Source organism: Cannabis sativa, chromosome 6, assembly GCF_029168945.1.
Source record: "Cannabis sativa cultivar Pink pepper isolate KNU-18-1 chromosome 6, ASM2916894v1, whole genome shotgun sequence".
NCBI lineage: Eukaryota > Viridiplantae > Streptophyta > Magnoliopsida > Rosales > Cannabaceae > Cannabis > Cannabis sativa.
The window spans coordinates 73,843,195-73,867,574 of NC_083606.1; the positions used below are offsets into that span (position 1 = coordinate 73,843,195).

The 24,380-nt window shown below is 29.9% G+C and overlaps 2 protein-coding genes and 1 non-coding gene across 4 annotated transcripts; 1 reads left to right on the forward strand and 2 right to left on the reverse strand.

The window, feature by feature from the left end:
* Positions 1-3,896: 3,896 nt before the first annotated feature.
* Positions 3,897-5,496, reverse strand: LOC115725407 (hydroquinone glucosyltransferase-like). Its single transcript, XM_030654924.2, has one exon. It carries the CDS (start codon positions 5,434-5,436, stop codon positions 3,997-3,999), a length of 1,440 nt encoding a protein of 479 aa, XP_030510784.2. The 5' UTR covers positions 5,437-5,496; the 3' UTR covers positions 3,897-3,996.
* Positions 5,497-18,015: 12,519 nt separating this feature from the next.
* TRNAD-GUC (transfer RNA aspartic acid (anticodon GUC)) lies at positions 18,016-18,087 on the reverse strand. Its single transcript has one exon. It is a non-coding gene; the product is annotated as a tRNA-Asp (tRNA).
* Positions 18,088-21,804: 3,717 nt separating this feature from the next.
* LOC115725408 (UNC93-like protein 1) lies at positions 21,805-24,067 on the forward strand. Of its 2 annotated transcripts, none has more exons than XM_030654925.2 (3): positions 21,805-22,007; positions 22,274-23,448; positions 23,537-24,067. In XM_030654925.2, exons 2-3 carry the CDS (start codon positions 22,274-22,276, stop codon positions 23,754-23,756), a joined length of 1,395 nt encoding a protein of 464 aa, XP_030510785.1. In that variant the 5' UTR covers positions 21,805-22,007; the 3' UTR covers positions 23,757-24,067. The 2 variants fall into 2 exon arrangements, with proteins under 2 accessions (XP_030510785.1, XP_060973631.1); XM_061117648.1 differs by having other exon boundaries at positions 22,007-22,141.
* The last annotated feature ends 313 nt before the right edge of the window (positions 24,068-24,380 follow it).

Here is a 24,380-nt window from a genome sequence, read left to right on the forward strand (position 1 = left end):
TCAAAAGTAAAAAAAAGAAAGTGGGATTAGTGTGTAGAAGTAGTGGAGCAAAAAACATGGACACGTGGCACACTTCTATGAGTAATTTACTACGTGGCAAGCATGCAAGAAAGAAGTGGGTTCTTTTCACGTTAATAATAATAATTAATATAAATGGCTATATATATATATATATATAGATAACCAAAATTAGCGTCAAACCATTATTATTACATACATAATTTCATCACACTAAAATATTTTAGGCTGAAAATGGCACCAAGAAAATCCAACAACATAACACCAAAGTCCTCAAACCAAGTCTCATCAACTTATTCTTGTTCGAGTAACAAAGGGCGAGTCATGAAGGACTCGACTCAGCTCCACTCAGCAACAAAGTCGATTGTGAAGAGTGACAAGGGCAAAGCCACAACAAGTTTCAAGAAGAGTTTCACTGCTGATGAGTTTGTCGACAAGACCACTGGTCGTTTAGGGTTTAAGGAAGAGGCTAGTTTTACTCGTACGGACAAGTACAACAACAAAAATGATGGGTTTGCTCATGAGTTTGAAACTCAAGTCAAGTTCAAACATGTTGCTTACCCTAATAATAATAAACCTAGTACTACTACGAAGGCAGATAACAACAACTATCAGATCACTTATTATGATGATTATTACTACTGCTAGAATTACTTTATATATCTAGGGTTTCTTCTTTTTGTCTATATATATGTTTATCCTTTTAATGTTAAAAATGTTATCTAATATTGTATTGTTTTATCTTTTCGTGAAGAAACCTAGCTATCTTAATTATGTATGTATGTATGTATGGTTTATTTGTGGTTTTTTTTTTTTTTTGTGATATATATATTTATATATAGCTGATATATTTGGCTATTTTTGTGTTTCGTAAGATATATTATCGCACTTAATTATCATGATCATTGAAATAATATGATATTTGTCTCACCAATAATATTTAAGAATATATATATTTATATAATATAAAATGATAAATATTATTGAATTTTATGCCAAATGAATCAATGATCGATATATATATATATATTAATTACTCATACTTTTTTTTTATTAATTATTGTTTTATTTGATTTTTATTCAAATGTATATTTTCTCGAACAATCCCATGTTTTTTTGTAACAAACAAAATCCCATTTTAAATATTTAATATGCAATATCGATCCACACAAAAATTAATATTAATTAAGAGTTAATTTGAAGGATAAATTAATACAGTAATTTTGTGTGTAGAACGAACGATTACTTTAAAAAAAATGATAGAAATTTATTAAACTATTTTTTATTTAAAATAAAATATAAGACTAATAATATAAATAAAATAGTTTAAGAACATAATATACAATTTTTCAACTCAATACTAAACTTAATAAAAAACATTTTACTCTCTTTTCTTGTAGATTTATTAATTTCGTATCATTATTCTCAACATGTATATATATAATATTAAAGCTATATTTCTTGCATATTGTGGGATAATGTCTATTGTGAGATACTATATTAATTGGTTTTAAAATAAAAACATAATTATCAAGAGTGACCAAGTTAAAAAGAGATTAATAATTTAAATAAAAGATTAATAAATAATTTTCCTACCAAAATATCTTTTCTTTTACGATTATTGATATATATATATATAGACGTAATTTGATAGTAGTAATCGGTTATTCTACCAATAAATTTTCAATACAACTAATTCGACCGATTATTTTATTAAAAATGAATATATGAGTACGAATAAGTGATCACTATCAATTTCTAAATAATAAAATGTGTGAAAAAATCCTCATAATAAGAAAAAAGTCAAAAAATACAGTGTTGCATATTTATTAAACTTAAAGAGACATATGTATATTTTTTTTTCTAAAGAATTTCATTCATTTGCTTCACATCAAACTAACTACATAGTACATTAAATCTGATTAATCCAAGTACATAAAATAAAATAAATTTTGTAGTAGACATTGTTAGAGATTTTATTACAATGGAAGAAAATCAAGATATTACAACTCTATTGTAATACAATACAAGGACCAATAAAGAGATTAAATAAATGTTACAACAACATAATATACAATATATATACACTATATATATTATATATAAGAAATGTAAAAGAAGATAAGAACACATGTAATATAAAATATGTATATATATATAACAAGAAAATAATATATATATATACACTCACTCACAACCTCGAGTGTAGATTAGTGGGAATCACCATGACTTGAACAAGGTATTACACCTTTGTCCAAAAGCTTATTTCCCCTATCTCTAAGCACTAAGGGAACTCTCATGGAAATAGTTTTGGGAATTATCAAGCCTTTTAGGGTTTTCTAGCAAAGTGCTTTCTTGATAGAAAACGTCATCTCTTACAAATGAGCACCAAAGACCTCCTTTTATAATGTTTAGGTGATCACACATAGAATTCAAATTCCACACCTCATTTCTCTCCCATAAATGAGTATTAATTCATTTTGTAACAACTATATCATCATAAATTTTGAATTCTATCATCATCTTTGTGTAACATCTCTTTTATTACACTAATAATGTGTGATCAACACATGAGTTACAAGTGACAACAAATTGTAACTCCTTTCCAAGTTACAACATGTAGATTATAAAAGTATAGGTTATAAAATCATAGGTTATACATATATTTACCATACACCTAATATATATTATTCACATATATTTATCACATTTTAATTTATACTTTATTATATTATAAAATAATATAACAGACATTCTCTCTTCTATCTATACATTCATTTGTCTAAAAGAACAAAAAACACAATCTATATAGTTATTAAATCAGAATAAGCTGTGAATGAATTTTCTGTGGCTCTTGTGTATATATAATAATATAAATATCTATTAGAATAAACAATATTCTACTCTGTGTCTGTACAAATGAATGAATGCATATGGTACTAAGATCATTTGGCTAGCCTATGCAAAGTCAAAATCATATTCATACAGTCATCACTATTCTCTAGAGACACAATTATGCTGTCTTCCATTAGTATTTTCTCCATTATATAAGTTTCTAGTTTTTTTTTTTTTTTTTTCTATTTATTTATATTTTACTAATAAATATGTAGCACTATTATTAAAAAAATATATAAATCTTTTATACTTTTATTCTTATAGGTTATATAATATATTATATTTTTTTATTAATTGATTATGCTCTAACAATCTCACATTATTCCAACAACTAATCTTTATTAATTTGGTATTAGTTAACTCAATTTTATTAGAAGGGGAGTTGTTCCAAACTTGTAAATTAAGGAACAAAAATTAAACCAAATTTTTAACTTGACTTGAATTTTGATTCTTATATATAAACCAATAAAGTAAAATAGTTTTTATTAAAAAAAATTGAAATTAATGAAATAAAAGACATCAGAACAAAAAAATCCAGGCATTTTTTCTAAGAAGTTCTTTTACCAGCTGACTGAAAAGCTTTACTAATAAATAGGGGGACTGGACACCGAGACCGCCAAGATTCAAAGGCGATTAGGTGTGGCTTGCTTGATAAGGGAAACAGAAGACCGCCAAGATTCAAGTTATTTTAGTCACAATAAAATAACTTGGGATTAAAAAATTTAACTAGTTATAAATTATTATTCTTTTGTGAATAAAAAGTTCGTGGCTAAAAATATTAGTTACAAAAATCACAATTTGTTGTGACTAAATGTGTTTTTAATCACAATACTTGTTATAACTAAAACTAAATCAGCAATAATTAATTTTTTGTTGTGATTACAAGTTACATTTAATCACAAAAAATTTATATTGTGCTTAAAAAATTATCAGTAACTGCATCTTTTTTTGTAGTGTGTACCATTATACAAACAACACTTCAGTTTGATCTAAGCAAAGCCAAAAACCTTCCATTATTTAGATAAAATTAATTTATTAAAAGTACTTATTATTTTCCATCCATACAGTAGTTTTAATTTCTTACTAGGATGAGTTACTACTATTTCTCAACATAAATGCTAATTCAGAAAATGCTTTAGTGGATGAACCATCTTCACCAAGTGCCTTTATAGCATTATCCTTAAGCTCATTCATACACTTCCCAATTTCCATACCCTCTTCACAACTCTTCTCCATCACCACCTTCACAACTCTAGAAATTTCATCACGTCCAACAATGTTATTTTCATTCTTTTTCGGTCGTAATGCCACATGTAAACCATCCACAAGCATAACTGCATTCATCTTCTGTTCCGCGAAAAGCGGCCAGACAATAAATGGTACTCCATTCACAATGCTCTCGAGAATCGAGCTCCAACCGCAGTGGGTCAGGAATCCACCGGTTGAGTCGTGGGCCAGCACCTGAACTTGTGGGACCCACGACTGAACCACCAAACCTCTCTCTCTAGTCCTTTCTAGAAACCCATTTGGTAAGAAATCAAAAGCATCATTTTTTTGGCTTTGATCACTACTCTCTTTCAAATATGCACCATTTGAAGATTTATTATCTGGCTTTCTAACAACCCATAAGAAATTTTGACCACTCATCTCCAACCCAAGTGCCAACTCATTCATTTGATCACTCGACAAAGTTCCACCACTACCAAAAGAAACATACAAAACACTGCCACGTGGCTTCTCATCTAGCCAAGTCAAACACTCTGACTCTGCCACATCACTTAAACCTGCTTGTACAATTGGCCCAACTGAAAAAACACGTGGCACTTTCTCATTAGCTTCCAAAGCTTTCATAGCTTCAGATTCCATTTCCCAAAAACTGTTAATAATTATACCATCAGCCAAATACAAGCCTTTCGAGATTTCAAAAAATGACTTGTAAATTCGACTTTCTCGATCTTGAAGTGGCTCAATCATATCCTTACCCGAAAGAGGTACACACCCGGGTAATCGGATCGGGTCGGGTAAGTCTTTCATGAACCGAACAGAGTCAGGTAATTCACTATCGAGCTTTGGTAAGTATAAGAACAAAGCCAAAGCCATGGCGTTTGTAAAAAAGAAAACAAAAGATGGAATCTTTAACCCTTTGGCGAGCTCTAAGGCCTCAAAACCAAAAGGGTCAGCAATAAAAGCAGAAAAGGAATGAGATTCCAATTCTTTTTTGAGAGAAGAAAGGGAACGAGTTATGGTGAGAGTGAGTTTAAATTCAGAAACTGAATCTTCAGAAAGGTCATCAAAGTTGACTGGAGAAAGAAAGACTGTGTGGATGGAATTGGGTAGTGAGTCAAGAATGGCTTTTTTGGGAGGTGGTAATGGAGAGTTGTGTTCTTCCATGGTGGTGAGAAGAAAACATGTGATGTGAAAATTTGGGTGAAGAGCTAAGCGTTTAGCAAATTCGATTGAGGGAATTAGGTGACTAATTCCTGGTGTTGGCATAATAGCTATGTGGGTGATTTTTTGATCCATTTCTTCAATTGTTTTTGTTGATGTGTTTATGGTTTTTTGTTTGTTGTTGTTGTGGATGTATTTATATGCAATGAAATGATAACATATATTTAAATTATGTTAAATGTACTTTTGTAATAATAATTATTGGTTTAGTTTAATATTATTAATTAGATTTTGTGTAATGGAAAGAAGAGGTGACAATCTCTCCTACTTTTTGTTTTGTGCTCTAACCTCCAATTGTGTCCATTATGTATTTAATTATATATACTTTAATTTATGTTGTCATGCATTACGTCATTATTTGTTTATATTATTATATCATTAGATCTGTTGAGAATCATGTGGTTCCATTTCAAAATCAATTGGCAATGAGTGGAGTAGTCCATGTTCTTATATATGGCTCAATCCTCTGCCATTTATTCCATGTGGGACAATGTCCACAATAAATCACTCTCAACTGTTTTTCGTTTAAAATTTTATTTTATCTATTTAATTTACAACAAGTTAACTTTATGAGCATTGCTATTAGGCACCAGTGGTATTTGAATATTGACTATATCGATATTTAGTTGGACCACTAGCGATATTAACACGTAGGAGGGTGCTAAGTACTACTGGTATCTTTTATTATTTCTCTAACTTTTATATACTACAAAAAATCTTACTTTTACTCACAACAAAATTTATGACTAAAAGTAAAAAAATTGTGACTAATTATAATTCATCATTTCTACATATTGTGACTAAAAAGTATGTTGCTAAAGTTAATAGTCACAAAAATTATAATTTGTTGTGACTAATTGAAACTAAAACTAAATTAGTGACAATTTGTATCTAAATACTATATTTTAGTTACAAGTAATATTTTCTTGTGACTAAAAGTTATATTTAATCAAAAAACATTATGTTGTAACTAAATTTTTTTTGCTAAATATAACAATTTTTTGTATTGATATTTTCAAATCAACTTTTATATTTCTTTCTCTGTACTCTATATTTTAATATAATTTTTTCATTTAAAATGTATATATATATAAGATTACTATTTATATACAAACCCACACATAAAAAAATTATAAAATAAATTTAGAGCCCCTATGATGAGCAACAATATTCGTTGTTGTAAGATCAATTTATGTAAAATAGAACGTTGTATGTTGTATGTCATATTTTTGATCAATTTATGTCTTCTCTTATTTATTTGAAAAAAGGGTAGCCTAAATTTAGAGCATTTATTAAAAGTCTCTTAGCATCTAGATTAAAGATATTATAACTTAATTTAGTTCTCCCATTAAAAAACAAATGATCAAAAGAAGAAATAAAAAAGAATCTAATTATAAAGTACATTCATACAATACTACTAAAGAGTAATTATATAAACTCACATAAATTTACTAAGATGTGGAGGAATAAAAATATAAGAATAGAAATAAGAATGTAACAAAATAAAATTTAAAATGCATAAAAAAAATAAATTATTTTTTTATCATGTTCTATTGGAATAGTCTTTCATTCCTTTTTAAAATAGAATAGTCATTCCACTAATGGCGGAAAGAGCATTCTATTGGAATGTCATTTTAATACTTTAAAATGCAACCAAACAAATGAATGAAATGAAAATTGTTTCCTTTCCATTTCATTACTTCCAATCAAATGCCAATTAAGTGCCTTAATAGCATCGCTCTTAAGCTCATTCATACATTTTCCAAATTTCATACCCTCTTCACAACTCTTAATTTCCATCACCACCTTCACAACTCTAGCAATTTCATCACGCCCAAAAATGTTGTTTTCATCACTCCTCGATCATACTGCCATGTGTAAGTCATCCACAAGCAAAACTGCATTCATCTTCTGTTCCGCATAAAGTGGCCAAATAATGAGCAATATCCCATTCACAATGCCCTGCTCCAATCACAATGAGTAACAAATTCGAACTCAACTTAAACAAAATCAATAAATAAAAATAAACATAAAAATTACAAAATATATCTTTATTTTCTGTTTTCAAAATTAAAAAACAAAAATAGTTATAAAATGTATTTTTATTTTTTAAAATCAAAATTTAAAAATAAAAATATTACCAAATACTATAATAAATATTAAAAAAAAAATTCGTGAAAAAAGATTAAATTATATATATTTCTTCCTATCATATCAATCCATCTAAAGTGCTTTTTCTCCACATTAAATAAAACCAAGAAACAATGTTAGTACTTCATAGTGTCACTACATACGTCACACAAACATGATTCAATTCACTTTATACCTTTTTATATAATTTCTTTTGTTTTTATTAATAACTTGTACATTGAACTTGAAATTGGACTCTATACCCCATAATATTTTAATATACTTTTAATTTTATATAAAAAATTACTTTTTAACAAAGTACTTATTATACCCTTCCTATAATAATTAATTCATATATTCTCACTCTAAAATTTATATACTTAACTTAATAAATAATAATAACAATGCATGCACATAATATACTTTTTCAATTTTAACAAAAAAAATAAAAATAAAAAATAACAATATTAAAGATATAATTTTGTCTCGTTATATATATTTATCATATCCTATATAAGAATAAATATATATATATATATATATATATTTATATATACAATAAAAAATATAAAAAAGACAGGTGGTATTATATATATATATATGAGTTTTCTTCTCAATTTTCAATTCCTTATTTTATTAATTTTCTTATTTATTTAGTTTATATTCATTATGTTTATTTACTCATATTTATATTAAATGTTATTAATTAACACTGCAAATATAATTTATAAAAAATCTAATAGTCATACAAATTTTCATGAAGGATAATTAATTAAAAAAAAGAAAAAAAATATGAAAAAGTTTATAGATTATAATAATTACAAAAAAAAAACTATTATATGTATATGTATTGTTGACCTCGCTTTTAGCCAACGACAACGAGTCTATTTTATAAGCGATAAGTGATCTATAGCAACAAATATATGATAAAGCAATATAAAGACACAAGAATTTTGTAGGAAATTTTAAGATAGGAATTTACTATCTTGGCCCTACACCAACAAAACAAACAAATCAATTTTTAAGGTCAATTTTAACCTTTCACTGTTCAAAGACTTTTCAAAGTCTGAACACCCAAAACGACTTCGTTTTGTGCTTGAACAAAACCCCAAGACTCGAGAATCTTCTCAGTCACTTTCTCTCTTTCTCTGATTTCTCTTCGAAACCCTAGCAGAGAGTTTCTCTCTGAGAAACTCAAAGCCAAACCCTACCCAGAAATCCCAAACACAAACCCAGCAACAAGATCAAATCTACAATGATCTGATCTCTACACATATACACACACAAACAGAAAAGCTTTAGGGTTAGAAAACACCAGATTTTTCCCGAAGTTCACCAATAAATTGGCTACGTCTCCGTTTGAGCTGCTCCTCAAATCTGAGAGCTCGATTCCACAATTTCTTGTCAATCTGAAGTACAATAATGGAGATTCCAAGTCACAGGTAAATTTCTGACTGGTAATCTCAAGTTTAATACAAGTGTTTTGTGTTTAATCCCTCTCTCTCTCTAGATCTAACTTTCTGTGTTTTTCTGTGCATGTACGAGCTTTGCTTTCTCCTTCTTCAAGTTCTTCCAACTCTGGATCTTGAAGAACACTCTCTCAACCACCCAGATCTGGTTGTTGCTTGAGGTATATATAGATCTAGGGTTCTGGTTTTTGTTTCTGTATTTGATAGTTAGATTAGTTACAGAAATTAGTTAGGTGTGGATTAACCAAATCCATTCTAACTAATTTCTGTTAGGTATTCTAGAGGCCGAAGGCCAAATTAAGGATTTGCTTGTAATTACTTTTCTGTCCTTGTATTAAGTTGTATTGAGTCTTAATATCAGTGAAAGTGGAGGTTTACTCCAACAATTTCCACCTAAACCTTCACTGAGCTGATATTATAGTGGTCGAGTCATTTCTGAGGGTCATAGCTCTGTGATCCAAAGGATCACATTATCCTTGATCCAACCCTATTAAGTTTAAACAATGTTTAAACTTAGATAGGGTGATCACTTTAGTCCCCATGTCTGCAGGATTCTCTTCTGTAGGCACCTTATCAATATCTATGTGTCCCTGTGTCACTTTGTCTCTGATGAAGTGATACTTTATCTCTATGTGCTTGGTTCTGTCATGGAACATAGGGTTTCTGCATAGGTGCACACAACTCTGGCTATCAGAGTAAATAACTGGTTTTGAGTCTAGTAATTTTAGCTCTTCTAGGACTCCTTTAACCCATATGCTTTCTTTAATAGCCACTACAACAAATACTATTATTAGGGGCGGAACAGTCCGCCGGTAAAGATATGAGATTCCGCTGGTAAAAGTTATTACCGGCGGGGTCCGCCGGTAATACTCCGCTGGTAATAAAGGGTCGCTATTCATCATTAATACCAATGATCGACACCCCGCCGCTAATTAATTATTAATAGCAGCGGATTAATAGCGGCGGGTCCCGCTGGTATATTTATTACTGTTATAAATTTTATGTTTTAAATTTTTATTTCTTTTATTGTTTTCTAAAGAATTGAAACCTGTTTTTTGAATTAACTAAAACGTTTTTTCAATAATATAAATAAACCTTAAATTAATTTATCTTTTCTATATTAATAAGAGAGAAGTTATTAAAAAAAAAATGCTAAGGAAAAAGATATTCAAATCCAAACATTAAAAAAAATGCTAAGAGAGAAGATATATTCAAATCAAAATATTAACTTATACTCAAACATCAATATACTATTACAATCAATCCCTATTTAACTACATACAATATACATTTTATCTAAAAAAAAACTACATACAATATACAAAGATAATGAATAAATAAAAATAAATGAATATATATATATTTACATAGATAACGATTAACCAAAACTAAAATCTTTACAAAAAAAATCAAAACCAAAATCAGAAAAATATATTGAAAAATTAAATCTAAGAAGAAATTGAATCCACCCCGGTGAGATGCGTTGCCTCTGTGAGCCCGACCAAGCCCAACCATGAAACTCTAAACCCGCTCTCATCCAGAAGAGAACACCGTAACCCAAATGCCCAGATGTGAACCGAACGACGCAAGACACACAACCCCAAGCAATGCTTAACCTGCAAAGAAAATAAAAGAATAACAAAAAAAAAAATCTGCCATTAGAATAAGAATAACACAAGAAAAAAAAATATTATGAGATAAATCTCAAAAAATAAGGAAATGAGAAAAAAAAATGAATAAAAGGAGCTAGCAACGGATTAATTTATGCATTAATTTTTCCATTTATATATATAATATTATTACCGGATCGAACATGAATGGAGAAGCACCATGCGGATCTGAGATGGAGTCTTCATGAGGAGGCGGAGCAACATCGGAGTTGGTGGCGGCTGTCGACGAAGGATCTTGGCCATGGTGGACGTTCGGAGAGCAGCGGAATGGAAGGAGCTTCACTGATAGAGGCGGCGGCAATGGTGGAATTTCTGGTTCTTGGAGCCATGAGATGAAATGGAGAAGATAGGGAAGTGGTAATGGTGAAGGGGCGGCTAGGGTTTTGTACAAAGAAGTGTATATATATACACAGTAATAAGGAAGCCCATTGGGCCAGTAATGAGCCAGAATAAAGACAAAGCAATTTTAATATTACCAGTGGGGCTCCGCCGGTATTAATTGTTTCCGCCGGTAATAAGTATAAAAATAATAAAATAATGTATTACCGGCGGACCCCCGCTGCTAATAATCCGCCGGTAATACTAATTCAAATTAAAAAAGCTGGAATTTTCCCGCACATTCAATTAGCAGCGGGCTTTCCGCCGGTAATAATAAAAAGCCCGCCGGTAATACTAATATTGAATTAATTTTATTATTTTTAGTAAATATTACCATTGAAATACGTACTCCGCCGGTAATACTCTTATTATTAGAGGCGGGCAAGCTCCGCCGGTAATGATTCCGCCGGTAATTTTAATTTTTCTTGTAGTGAGCCTCTGTAGTTGCAATGTACTTTGATTCAATTGTGGATAATGCCACAACTGGTTGTAATTGGACTTTCCAACTTACACAATTTCCCCCTAGTAGTACTATATATAACTATTCAAAGTGTTCCACAGTAGTCTCTAAAAAATCCATTTGGCATGTATCATTTAAAATGATAAAAGGAATCTTAATATTAATACAGAAAATAGAAATACATGGGATATGATTTTGTCCTGTTATTGTACTTTCACGGATTGTAATCCGTGATGTACGGCAGCCGTCACATGAGGGAGTTATTTGATCTGACGGCTGAGATTGATCTAGAAGTAATTAGGGTTAATAATCCTCAAATATGACATTAGAGTATACTTATTTGCAATTTATAGAAGAGTGTTCAAAATTTATGTGCACTATCAAATTAATTCCTTAGTTACCAATTCATTAAGAAATGTGCAATAGCGAAATTTATTGACAAAAGTGATATTTCTTGTAGTGTGATTAAAATTTTTAGTAAGAGACTTTTTAATTACAACATTCGAAGACTATAAAGTGAAAAAATTTGTAGTGAGTTATTATTAGAAAACTTTAATTTTACAATTAAATAGGAAGAAAAAGTCATAAAAATATTAAAAAATTAAATCATGTGACACAATATCTCTTCTCTTCAATAACATAATTATAATAAAATTAATAATCTTGCTTATATACAAAAACAAAAATTAAAAATATTTATTAATTTAAATTAAAGCAGGATAGAAATGGGCGCACCCATCTCTTTTTCTTATTCCGATACAATATTCTTGAGGAAGAAGAGGCCGAATACGACTTCGACCTCTTTTTCTTTCCATTGGCAAAAAGAGAGTTATTAATGAAACTCCCTAATCGTATTCTGGGCTTAATGGATTGCACTACTTCCCTTGTCTATCATGAATCTAATCGGAAAAGACACCGTTGCTGGAATAGCAGAGCAAATCTCATTGTTGTCAATTATATTGTTGGCCATTGTTGTTGTTTGTTTGTAGTGATCAACATGATTATTGGCCATTGTATTATGATCAGTACCTTTGTCGAGAATGGTCGATGAGAAAGAGAGGGTAGTTTTGAATGTATCTATACATTTTTTTGTATAGGTAAACATTATTGGATGAATATAGTTTGTGTATATATGGGCAAAGTTGAATGTAGTATGGGGGAGAGAGAGAGCTGTATACATACATATTATACTGAGGAGTATATTTCTCACACAAGTATACATTGTAGTGAGAGAGAGAGAGAGAGAGAGAGAGAGAGAGAGAGAGAGAGAGAGATCAAAGAGAGAGAGTTGGTTTTTAGTTGAACTATACTGAGAGAGAGAGAGAGAGAGAGAGAGAGAGAGAGAGAGAGAGAGAGAGAGAGAGAGAGAGAGAGAGAGAGAGAGAGAGAGAGAGAGAGAGAGAGAGAGAGAGAGAGAGAGAGAGAGAGAGAGAGAGAGGGTAAATACCATTTTGGGTCCTGTGTTTTGTAAAAGTTATAGATTGGACCCTGTGTTTTGTTAAATGACAAAATGGACCCTGTATTTTCCTAAATAGTAAAAATAAGATCCTGAGCTTAATTTTTGATAACTTTTTTTTAATACAACCAACTTGAAGACAATGCTTAATACGAACAGATACAAAAAATGTAAACAGTTTTGTCATATAGTACTTTTAGATCGGATTATAATTAAACTTTATTTTGACAAAAAATCAATTCAGGGTCCTATTTGTACTATTTTAGAAAATACAGGGTCTATTTTGTCATTTAACAAAACACATGGTCCAATTAGTAACTTTTGTAAAACAGAGGGTCCAAAATGGTATTTATTGTAATAAAGGTATTATTATTATTATTATTATTCTTATTATTATTATTATTATTATTATTATGAATAATATGCATGGGAATGCATTCATGTACGTTGATTGAGAAGATTACGGAAGGTCCTATATATGATGGGCTTGGAGACAGCTTTGATGGGACCCAATCATCATCCACGTGGCACACAATTAATCCGTATACACGTGTCAAAATTAAATGCCTCAATGAAGATAATAAGGCATTTTATTGGGAAAAAAATAAAACTAGTCTTTTGTTGTCGATGCAAAAATAAATGTATTATTATTAATATTAATGAAGATCGTATTCCTAGTTCCTACCATGCATAAATCCCACTATTTATGCTGTTAATTAGTATAAATCAAAGAAGTCAACCAACGTGTGGCTCATGCACGTGGAGATATATAATAATAATAATAATAATAATAATAATAATAATAGAATAATTATCTTTTTTACCCCCTGTACTTATGACACTATACTATTATGCCCCTTAATCTATTCAGCTTGTTATAAATAGTCCTTGTATAATTTTATATGCATACATTTAGTCCTTCTGTTTATTTTGTTTAAAAATACTGTTTGTATTGATGATGTGGTATTATAACAAAGGATAGAGTAGTAATTTCATCTCTTTTTAGAGGGAAAATTGACTATGAGGTGGCATAATAACTGACAATGAAAGATGATTAAAAAATGATTTCATAACCTTTTAAAAAAATTTAATAAAAATAATTTTATTAAAATAATTCCAATCGTTTTTTAGCAGTTCAAATTAGAAAAAAGTGTAAAATTAGGATTCTACAATATTTGAAGAGATGGATATCACTAGAAAGAACATGAGATTTTTGGAAAATTAAGGTAATGATATTCTATTTTTTGGATGTTATTTTTCATTTTTTTTTCCTGTGATTGTAATTTTTATGACTTGTAATTTATTTTCCTAATGGTATATAATTTTTCAACTACTATCTATGTATAATGCCACATTATTAATTTAACAGTCAACTTTAGTCAATTTTAACAAAATTAGATAGAAGGATTATACTATTCCAACTGATATATTTTAAGGGGTATTTTTAACTACACTTATAAATTAAGGGGCATCATAGTATAGTGTGATAAGTACAGGGACTAAAAAAGCTAATTATTCATAATAATAATAATAATGGTGATGTGGCTTTGTACGTGTTTTGAGTAGGAAGTCGGGTTTTACGACGTGTTAATATCTTTATTGGTCCAATTAAGTATTGAGTCATATGTAATTTAATGTAATAGAGTATCACTAGTTAATTACAATGTAACACATCTAGAAGGTGTTATAGGCACCACTACAAAAAATATATATATCTTTAGTGACAACTTTTTAGTCTTACATAATTTTTTTGTGACTAAATGTAACTATTAGTCACAACAAAAAATTACTTGTGGCTAAAACATAGTATTTAGATACAAGTTGTCACTAATTTAGTTTTAGTCACTATGGGCTCGTTTGGAACGCCGTATTAGGTCGTATTGTATTGTATTTTATTATATTGAATTGTATTTTATATAATATTTTTATGTAAAACTATATGTGATATTAACTTTTATGGACACCTAAATATATAATATTTTAGTATAAATTAAAGTTTAACATAATATTATATAAAAATATGATATATATTCCAATTCAATGTAATACAATACAATACAATACGACTTAATTATACGGCGTTCCAAACGAGCTCTATAGACTTTTAGTCACAACAAATTGTAATTTTTGTGACTAATACATTTAGCTATAGACTTTTTAGTAACAACATAGGAATTATTATTTATAATTAGACACAACATTTCACTTTTAGTCATTTTGTTATGACTAAAAGAAAATTTTTATACTACACCACTATATCCAATAGTAATGCTCACCACAAGTTTATGATTACTTGAAATATTCATTTTAATAAAGATGAATATTTCAAGTAATCATAAATTTTTCTCTTTAAAATTATTTGGGGGCATGAAATATAATAACTAAGCTCGACAATATATCTAGAAATAACTAGGTTCATCCGATAATGCCTAGAAATAAAAAACATGCAAAAAAGATAAAAAAAAAATATTTGATTAAATCTAGTCCAAAACAACATAAAGTTAAATAATTAGAATCTTTCTCAAAGTAGAAATGAAAATAATAATTTTAAACGAGATTAGTATCAAAAGTCTTGTAATCAACATCAAGCTAATGTCATCTGAATAAGTAAGGGCTCGCACATATAGCATGTACTATAAATGAGACCCCCTAGTGAGTCGTGATAAATAGTATACAAGCTAAAGTATGAATAGAGGACTAACTATTCGCACGAGCAATCAAAAAATATTCAAAATAGTCTAAGTACTATTCAAAGTATTTAAGTTTGCTCTTTACTCAACAAATTGGTGAGCATAAACTGCGCGCACACAATAGCGATCAAAAAAGTCCAATACAAACTCACTCGAGGCTTAAAGTTGAGAAAAAGTGTTTTGATAAAGTTATGTAAAAAGTTTATTCATGAGCAAAAATATATAACATATTCAAAATATTTAAAGTTTTCTCGCCCAAAATAGAGGAAACAGGTATATATTAAAATGGCACAAAAATTATAGTGTAATTAATTTAGTAAAGTTAGCCATCCAACAAAACAAAATAAAATTAATTACATTCATAATAAATGCCACGAAAGGCCTAATATGGTCTCGACCAAAAGGCCATTGTTCAAAGGATAATAAAACTAAGCTTACATAGTAGGAGACTTAGGTGGAACATTTTCTTCTTCTTCTTCAGCAATCTTGGCCTCATCTTCCTTGTCAGAGCCAGCTCCTTTTTCCTAAGTCAGCTTGAAATACTCCAACATCTCTTCGGCAACTTCACTCAAAAAATTGAGATCCATGTCTGGATTCACTAACCAGGCTTTATAAATAGAACACTTGGCTACCAAAGTAACCCTTACACGAGCGTTCTCCTTGACATTCTCGAGCTTTTTGTTAGCCTCGTCAAGGTCTTGCTGAGCTTTTTGAGTAGAGTCGAGAAGTTGTTGTTTTAAGTTATCGACCGCAGTCTTCAAAGTTGTCTCAGAATTCTATAGATCGATAATGCCTTTCTTTTGAAGTTGTTATTTAAATTTTTTAAAGTTAGATATTATTAACAAATAAGATTAATAAATTAATTTTAATAAATAAATAAAATTAATATTAATTACATTAATAAATAAGATTAAATATTAACAAACAATATAAACTACAATTAATAAATATATAAATTAATTAATATATAAAATAAATATTCAAACTCAAAAAATTCAAATTGTTTTAATATATTTAATAGAATTTAAAACACCAACGACTACTAGTTTACTATTCATATATAGTACATAATTTTTGTATTTTTTTTATAAGAGCTAAAAGTGAAAATTAATAAATGTGATTCAACTCAACAAATTTTCTCTATTCAACACATATATATATTTTCCTCACTTAAAACTGACTACATTTTCTTAGGGTCTTTGAAATTTTTGTAGAAAAGAATTTGGAATTACTTTTCTTTGATCTTCGAATTTTTGCTCTATATACCATGTTTTCATGTAGTACTCCTCATTTTTTTCAAGATAATTTTTCATAAGATTCTTCAAACAAAGTTGTAAGTAATACAATTTTAGTTATAAAGTGTAATTTTTACATAAAACATCATAAGTCATTCAAATTTTTTAGTAACAAAGCCATTAGAACATTTTCTCTTTTAATTTCCCTTCTTTATACTTTTGTGGTAATCACGGTAGTGATTTTATATAGTATTTAGTTTAAGACACTTATAAAAATAATGTATTTGTTTTTTAATTATATATTTAATCTAATATTAGTTAATTTTTAATTTATTAATTAGTTATATACTATATTGTAATTTATTATTATTTTAAAATGATTTTTATTTTTTAAGTTTTTTTAATTATTACCGGTGAATCCTGCTGCTAATAATATCTGTATTTCAAGACTGACATAAATATTAGAAGTGGGTGCACTCCTGCTGCTATTAATTATTAGAGTAATTTGCAGTATACATATCTAAGTTTAACTCTGAGTTGTAAATAAATATTTAAGTTTAATTTTTGGCAATAATAATACTTAAGTTATATTTTAGGAACTCTGTAGGTACCTAACCGTTAAATGTTAATTATTATATCCACGTGTCATTTTCTTATTGGTATATTTGAACTAATTCTTTTTAAAATAATAAAAATTTAATGACTTAGACCAATCAAGGATTGCCACGTGGCAATTTATATAACCAGGTACCTACGAAAATTCTAAAATTATAACTTAGGTATTATTACGGCCAAAAATTAAATTTAAGTATTTATTTGCAACTAGAAGTTAAATTTAAATATTTATACTGCAAATTACTCTAATTATTATTAGTAACGAAGAAGAAATTTACCACTAATAATCATTAATAGCGGCTAGTTATTAACGGCGGGCTATTAGATAGTAGACTGTCGAGAATTTCAAAGACATTTCATAGTTTCATTCTTCCATGCCATATATCAACTGTGTTGTTGTGTTGTGTTTGATTTGATTTATTAAAAAAAATAGATATATATATATATGTAATTGATATGGTTAAATATCTTTTACTATATATGTTAATGTTACATATATTGATTTTTATTTGGCTAAGAGCAAAAAAAACAAAAAAGAAAATCATAGAAAACGCCGTTGCCGGGGATCGAACCCGGGTCACCCGCGTGACAGGCGGGAATACTTACCACTATACTACAACGACTTTTTTGTTATGACTTTAGAAACTTGTTTATATAAATACATAATGCAACATTAAATTACTAATGAGAGTTTAGTCATAGTCAAAGCAATCTGATGTGGTGATACAAATCCAACGTGTTCATTTATTGTGAGGAAGTGAGGTCACTTTGAGTTTGAGATAAGTTTTCTATATATTTCTATGCTATAATTTTCATCTTTGTTAAGACTCCTTCTTTCTGATTTTTTTAATTGAATATTAATTAGATGATAAGTTAAATTGACCTTCTTTAATTGATGGTGTAAATTTGGTTCAAAAAAATATACTAGTGGTAAAATAATAAAATTTATTTTATTTGGTATGATGATGGTTTTGGATGTATGTAATTATAGTATGTATATATCTCTTCTTCTCCTCATCCTCTAAAACCTCCTTTAAGCCTCCAAAGAGACCTGTGAAGACTCTTCTTGGCATTGAAACTAACTAAAGAGGCAGGAGCCCACTTAAGCAAAACTCTACATATTCATTGTATATGTATAAATATATATGCACATCTTTATTTTATAATTTGGATATGAATATGTATGTGATCACTTGGATATGAATGGCATGTGAATATTGGTGAAGTACTTAATTTGGTTCTTATTACTTAGGTATATAGTCTCCACTCTCCACTCTCCACCAATAATATTATCCATTAATTAATAAGAGTTCATTACATAAAGAGACTTTTCCAAGCACAAGAGATGTACCAAAATGCTTTTTATGCATGTCATGAACCAATCCATTTTATCAAAATTGCTCTTTACAAAAAGAGAGTGAGATAGGATTAAAAAATGTTAAGACTCATGTAACCATCGTAATTTTCTCTGTAAGTCTACGGATCGAACCTCTCAAGACTCCTGTAACCGCAAGTACCGACGTGAGAATTACAAGTGTCAAAGCACAGATGATTTTGCTAACCCCAATATCGACGATCTTAACTTCCATTCTCGAAATTCACTAATTAATAGATTCGCTGGTTTAATTGTGTGAGTGAAAGTAAAGACTATTGAGAAATTTCTTTCCCACGTTAGCAATTTTGGATTCTGAGAAAGTTCATTTAGATTCTAGAACATTCTCTAGGGTTCTTGAATCCATATACTCCATTAGTATACCAAAATCACCTGAGAGTTTTTGAAAGATCTTGTGTCATCGGACCTCGTGAGATAAGTCTGTACGGCGGAGGATCTCCATCTTGCGGTAAAGTTTATTAGAGTAATTAGTCTCATATTGCTAATGTGTAGAAATAAATTGTCGTATATAAGATGAATGTGTTACTCCTCCCATTGCCAATTGATTTTGAAATGGAACCTCATTCATCTTATCATAAATTCTAACATGGTATCAGAGCCAAACTAAACTCTAATGAGTATCTGATTTCTAAAAGAGCCTCTTATGATCCTCTATTTGGGACCTTTTAGCCAATGTGTGTCGTTTTCTAGTGTTGGGGTCTTTAATCTGTCTCAAAATCTACAAATTTCCTGACGTGTACACCCATAAATTTCTCGATATTTGGCCTTGTGGGATTCTTTCAAATATCACGTTTGGTCCTGTGATCTCTTAAAAGTCGTTCGTTATACCTTCACTTTCTAGGTCTAAACGTGAGGAGGATGTATAAGAGTTAGTCTCACATTGCCAATGTGTGGAAATAAATTTTCATATAGAAGATGAATGAGCTACTCCTCCCATTGCCAATTAGTTTTGAGATGGAACCTCATTCATCTTATCCCGAATTCTAGTAAAGTTGGCAACAGTCTTTGAAATCGAAATCGAAAACATCGTGGATGATTTTCAAAGTGTAGATCGCTGAGGTTTTCTTGTGACAGACAAGGTCGGTCGTGAGACTAATTAGGCCCTACATACAACCACTGACTTTAGGATCCATATTCTAGATCTATAAATACCACCAAACACTTAGCATTTAAAGGAAGAAGATCATAAGAGGTGATCTTGAGAGAGAGAGAGAGAGAGAGAGAGAGAGAGAGAGAGAGAGAGAGAGAGAGAGAGAGAGAGAGAGAGAGAGAGAGAGAGAGAGAGAGAGAGAGAGAGAGAGAGAGAGAGAGATTGGGTTTGAATTTTGTATAAATAATTTTTTGTAGATGAAGAAGATTCTTGGATAAGGGTGTGAGAGATAAACAATTTGAGAGAATCCAACAAAGAATCGATCTTGACTATATTGTACCCTATTCTTGCTCAATCAATAATGATGATTTCAAAGGTATTCCAAAACTAGAGTAGAGCCATAGATCACATTGATCTACAGGACCAGTATATATCTTGGTGTTGATTTTATTGTTTTGTTACTTTAATTATTTTTGGTTTTAATACTCTATTCATCCACATTCCAGTCTTCAATTATTGTGTGTGATTTGCCAATCTTGTCATTACTAATTGTTTGTTGATTAAGTTCTAGTTGTTTTAATTCTACACATTAGTTGTAATTTTTTCACAAGTAGCAACAAAATTATTGGGACATACATCTATTGTGAATCAATCAATGACTTACGATGTAATTATACCAATATAAGTTTATTATTGTTAGAGAATTACTAAGGGCCCGTTTGGTACGCAGGACTGGATTGGATTAGACAGACTAATTTGTCCAATCCAGTGTTTGGGCATGTTAGAAGTCTGGATAACTAATCCAGTTAACCTCATCTGTCTGGGATTATTTATCCCATCCAGCAGGGTGGGATAAATAATCCCATGCAGGTGAGAGTTTTTTTTTTATCTTTTTTTTTTAATTTAAATTTTATTAATATATTTTAAATTTAATAAGAATTTAAAGGAAATAATTATCTCACATTTATTTATATATTTTTTTTATCAAAAACTTATTCATTAAAATGAGTGAAAATGTATAATTTTGAATTATTATACATAAGTTTTTAAAATTTAGAATATTATTAATTAAATAATAGTTACTTAAATTGATTCTAAGAAAAAAATATGACAATAAAATTATATATTATTTTTAAATTATTAAAAAATTTATATAAATATTTTAAAAAATTAATATTTATATTAAATTAGTGATTAAATTAGTGTTTAAGATAAACAATTTTATATTATTCAAGTATTTTTATTTTACTATTTTAATTATTTATAAATAAAAAATATGACAAAATATTTTATTATATATTTATGATATATTCTTAATTATATATTATATATTATTTTTTTTTGCTACGAACTATTTATTTATATTTATTTATTATTATATATTTTAATTTTAATTTATTATTATATATTTTTATTTAATTTAAGGTTTTTTTTTTCTAAAAAGAAATAAATAAAATAGTCCAGTCCATTCTTAATTACTTTCAGCATAATCCAATCTTGTCCAGTCCAGTTCAATTCTTTTCAATCCAATCCAGTCCAATCTTGCGTACCAAACGGGCCTTAAAAGTATTATTAGTGCCCAACACTCTCTTTGGTGTCAACCAGTGATGTAATTAAGTATTTGGTTGGCTCCATATAACTTAAGAAAATAGCTTTTAAAAAATATCGATAACTAATCGTGAAATACCACCTATAAAAAAATAATGGACAACACCGTGTCCAATAATAAGAATGCTCTTATTATTATATAATTTCTTTTTGAAGCTCTCCCTTGGTCATGGGAGTGATTAATTTGGTCAAATAAAATATTCGGAATAATAGGCATAAATTAATTGTTTTTATTTTATTGGCTATAGCTGAGTGAAGTTCTCTGTTATTACGAAATAATAATAATAAATAATAAATAATGAAAACCTCATCTCTATAGGTGGAAAACTAACTTGTTTTACTGCTACAAATGTGGAATTCTATAAAAATGAATCATCAATTCATCATTATCATTTCAGTTTAAAGATTATAAGGAGGAACTAACAAAACCCAGTTTGTCTTCAAAGCAAAAGGTGACTATACTCTTCTGTAATTTACAAATCTGTTGCAGAAATTGGTTTATTTTGTTTCAATTTTTCTGGGAATTGGTTGGAACAACCTATACTTGTTGTCTCAACTTCATTCTAAATTTGTGTTTTTCAAACAGGTATTTATCTATGTAAAGTTCTAAACTTTATTTACATATATTGTTTTTCTCAAAAACCCAATGTTATGATTTTCACAAAGTCAGCAAACATAGTTGTTGGTTAATTGAACTTTCTTTGCTCTCAAATTCCAGATGGGTGTTGAAGTTGACCAAGAATCAGCCACCAAAAATGAAATTCCAACAAAATCCTTATTAAGATACAACTCTCCCATTGTGCAAATAATCTTGATTGCCCTGGTTTGTTTCTGCTGTCCTGGCATGTTCAATGCGCTCTCAGGCATGGGAGGTGGAGGCCAAGTTGACCCCACAGCCTCAGACAACTCCCTTACCGCTCTCTACACCGCGTTCACCATCTTTGGCATACTTGGTGGTGGCATATACAACATCTTAGGCCCCCATCTCACCTTGCTCTCTGCCTGTTTGACATATGTTCTCTATGCAGGCTCTTTCCTTTACTACAATCATCACAAGAACCAGGACTTTGCCATTGCTGCTGGAGCCCTTCTTGGTGTCGGTGCAGGCCTTCTATGGGCTGGACAAGGTGCCATCATGACTTCTTATCCACCTCCTGATCGAAAAGGGACATACATTTCCATTTTTTGGAGCATCTTCAACATGGGAGGTGTCATTGGTGGTTTAATTCCTTTTATTCTAAACTATCACAGAACCGAGGCTGCTTCTGTTAATGATGCTACTTACATAGCTTTCATGTGTTTCATGACCGTAGGAGCTGTTCTTTCCTTGGCTATTTTGCCCCCGAATAAGGTTGTCCGTGATGATGGAACTAGATGTAGTAACATTAAGTATTCCAATGTTTCAACTGAGTTTGTTGAGATCATCAAGCTTTTTTTGAACTGGAAGATGCTTTTAATAGTTCCAGCTGCTTGGTCCAGTAATTTCTTTTACACTTATCAGTTCAATAACGTTAATGGGGTGTTGTTTAACTTGAGGACTAGAGGATTGAACAATGTGTTCTATTGGGGTGCACAAATGATAGGCTCAATTGGAATTGGTTACATGATGGATTTTAGCTTCAAGAGTAGGAGGACAAGGGGTTTTTTGGGAATTGCAGTGGTTGCAATTCTTAGCACTGTGATTTGGGGTGGAGGACTAGCCAACCAGGTCAAGTACAACCGAGAAGATGTAGCCAAAGACGGGTTTAAGAAGTTGGATTTCAAAGAATCAGGTGATGATTTTGCAGGGCCATTTGTCTTGTACTTTAGCTATGGTTTGTTGGATGCCATGTACCAAAGTATGGTTTATTGGATAATTGGAACTCTGGCTGATGACTCTGAAACCCTGAGCAGGTAACACAACATAATTAATTCTATCAGTATTAGCTCAACATAATCTTACAAAGGCACAACTTTTTATTGTTATTCACTTGTTCTACAGGTATGTTGGGTTTTATAAGGGAGTACAAAGTGCTGGGGCAGCAATTGCTTGGCAAGTTGATACACACAAAGTTTCTTTCTTATCCCAATTGATTGTGAATTGGTCACTGACTACAGTGAGTTATCCACTTCTGGTTATTTTGGTCTTCTTTGCTGTAAAGGATGGGAATAAATCTGAAGAAGGAGATGCCAAAGTGGGCACTCCTGTATCCATCCAATAAGGTCATTCTTGTTCATTGACAAACAAGAATCCTTGTGGTCTTCTTTGCTTATAGATTTTTTATTGTGATTAGTATTTTCTACTGTTTTCTAACTCTTAACACAATTGTTATATCTTCACCATGTAATTGTTCCAATGAACCACGCGTTAATCAAAAGTTGTTGCCTAGCTAGCTAGAAACTCGAAAAGTTTTAGCTCATATGTCTCCCAACCTATATTGTTGCAGAACAGTTTGCTTTAAGCTTATTCAATTATCATTATTTCATGACAGTGTATGATTATCAAGGTTGAAGAAAGTAGTTTGAAGATTGAGATGAATGTATACTATAAATAAATTGATAGAACTATAACTTTGAATTAATCTGTTTAGGCCACACAAAGTACCCTTATATTGTATAAAAATAAATATTGTATTATTGTTGTTAGTGTTGTATTCAGGTCCAGCAAATGGAAGAAGATTATCTCTCATCAAAAGCTAGCAATGGTGGAATGTTAAACCTTCTGATGCTTTAGAACAAACCCGCCAAAACAAACATGCCGCCATGCTTTAGAACAAGCTTGTGGCTGAGAATTCGTGCTTCTTGCCTTCTTATGAGCTTCGGTCATCCCTCGAAGAAATTCTTTT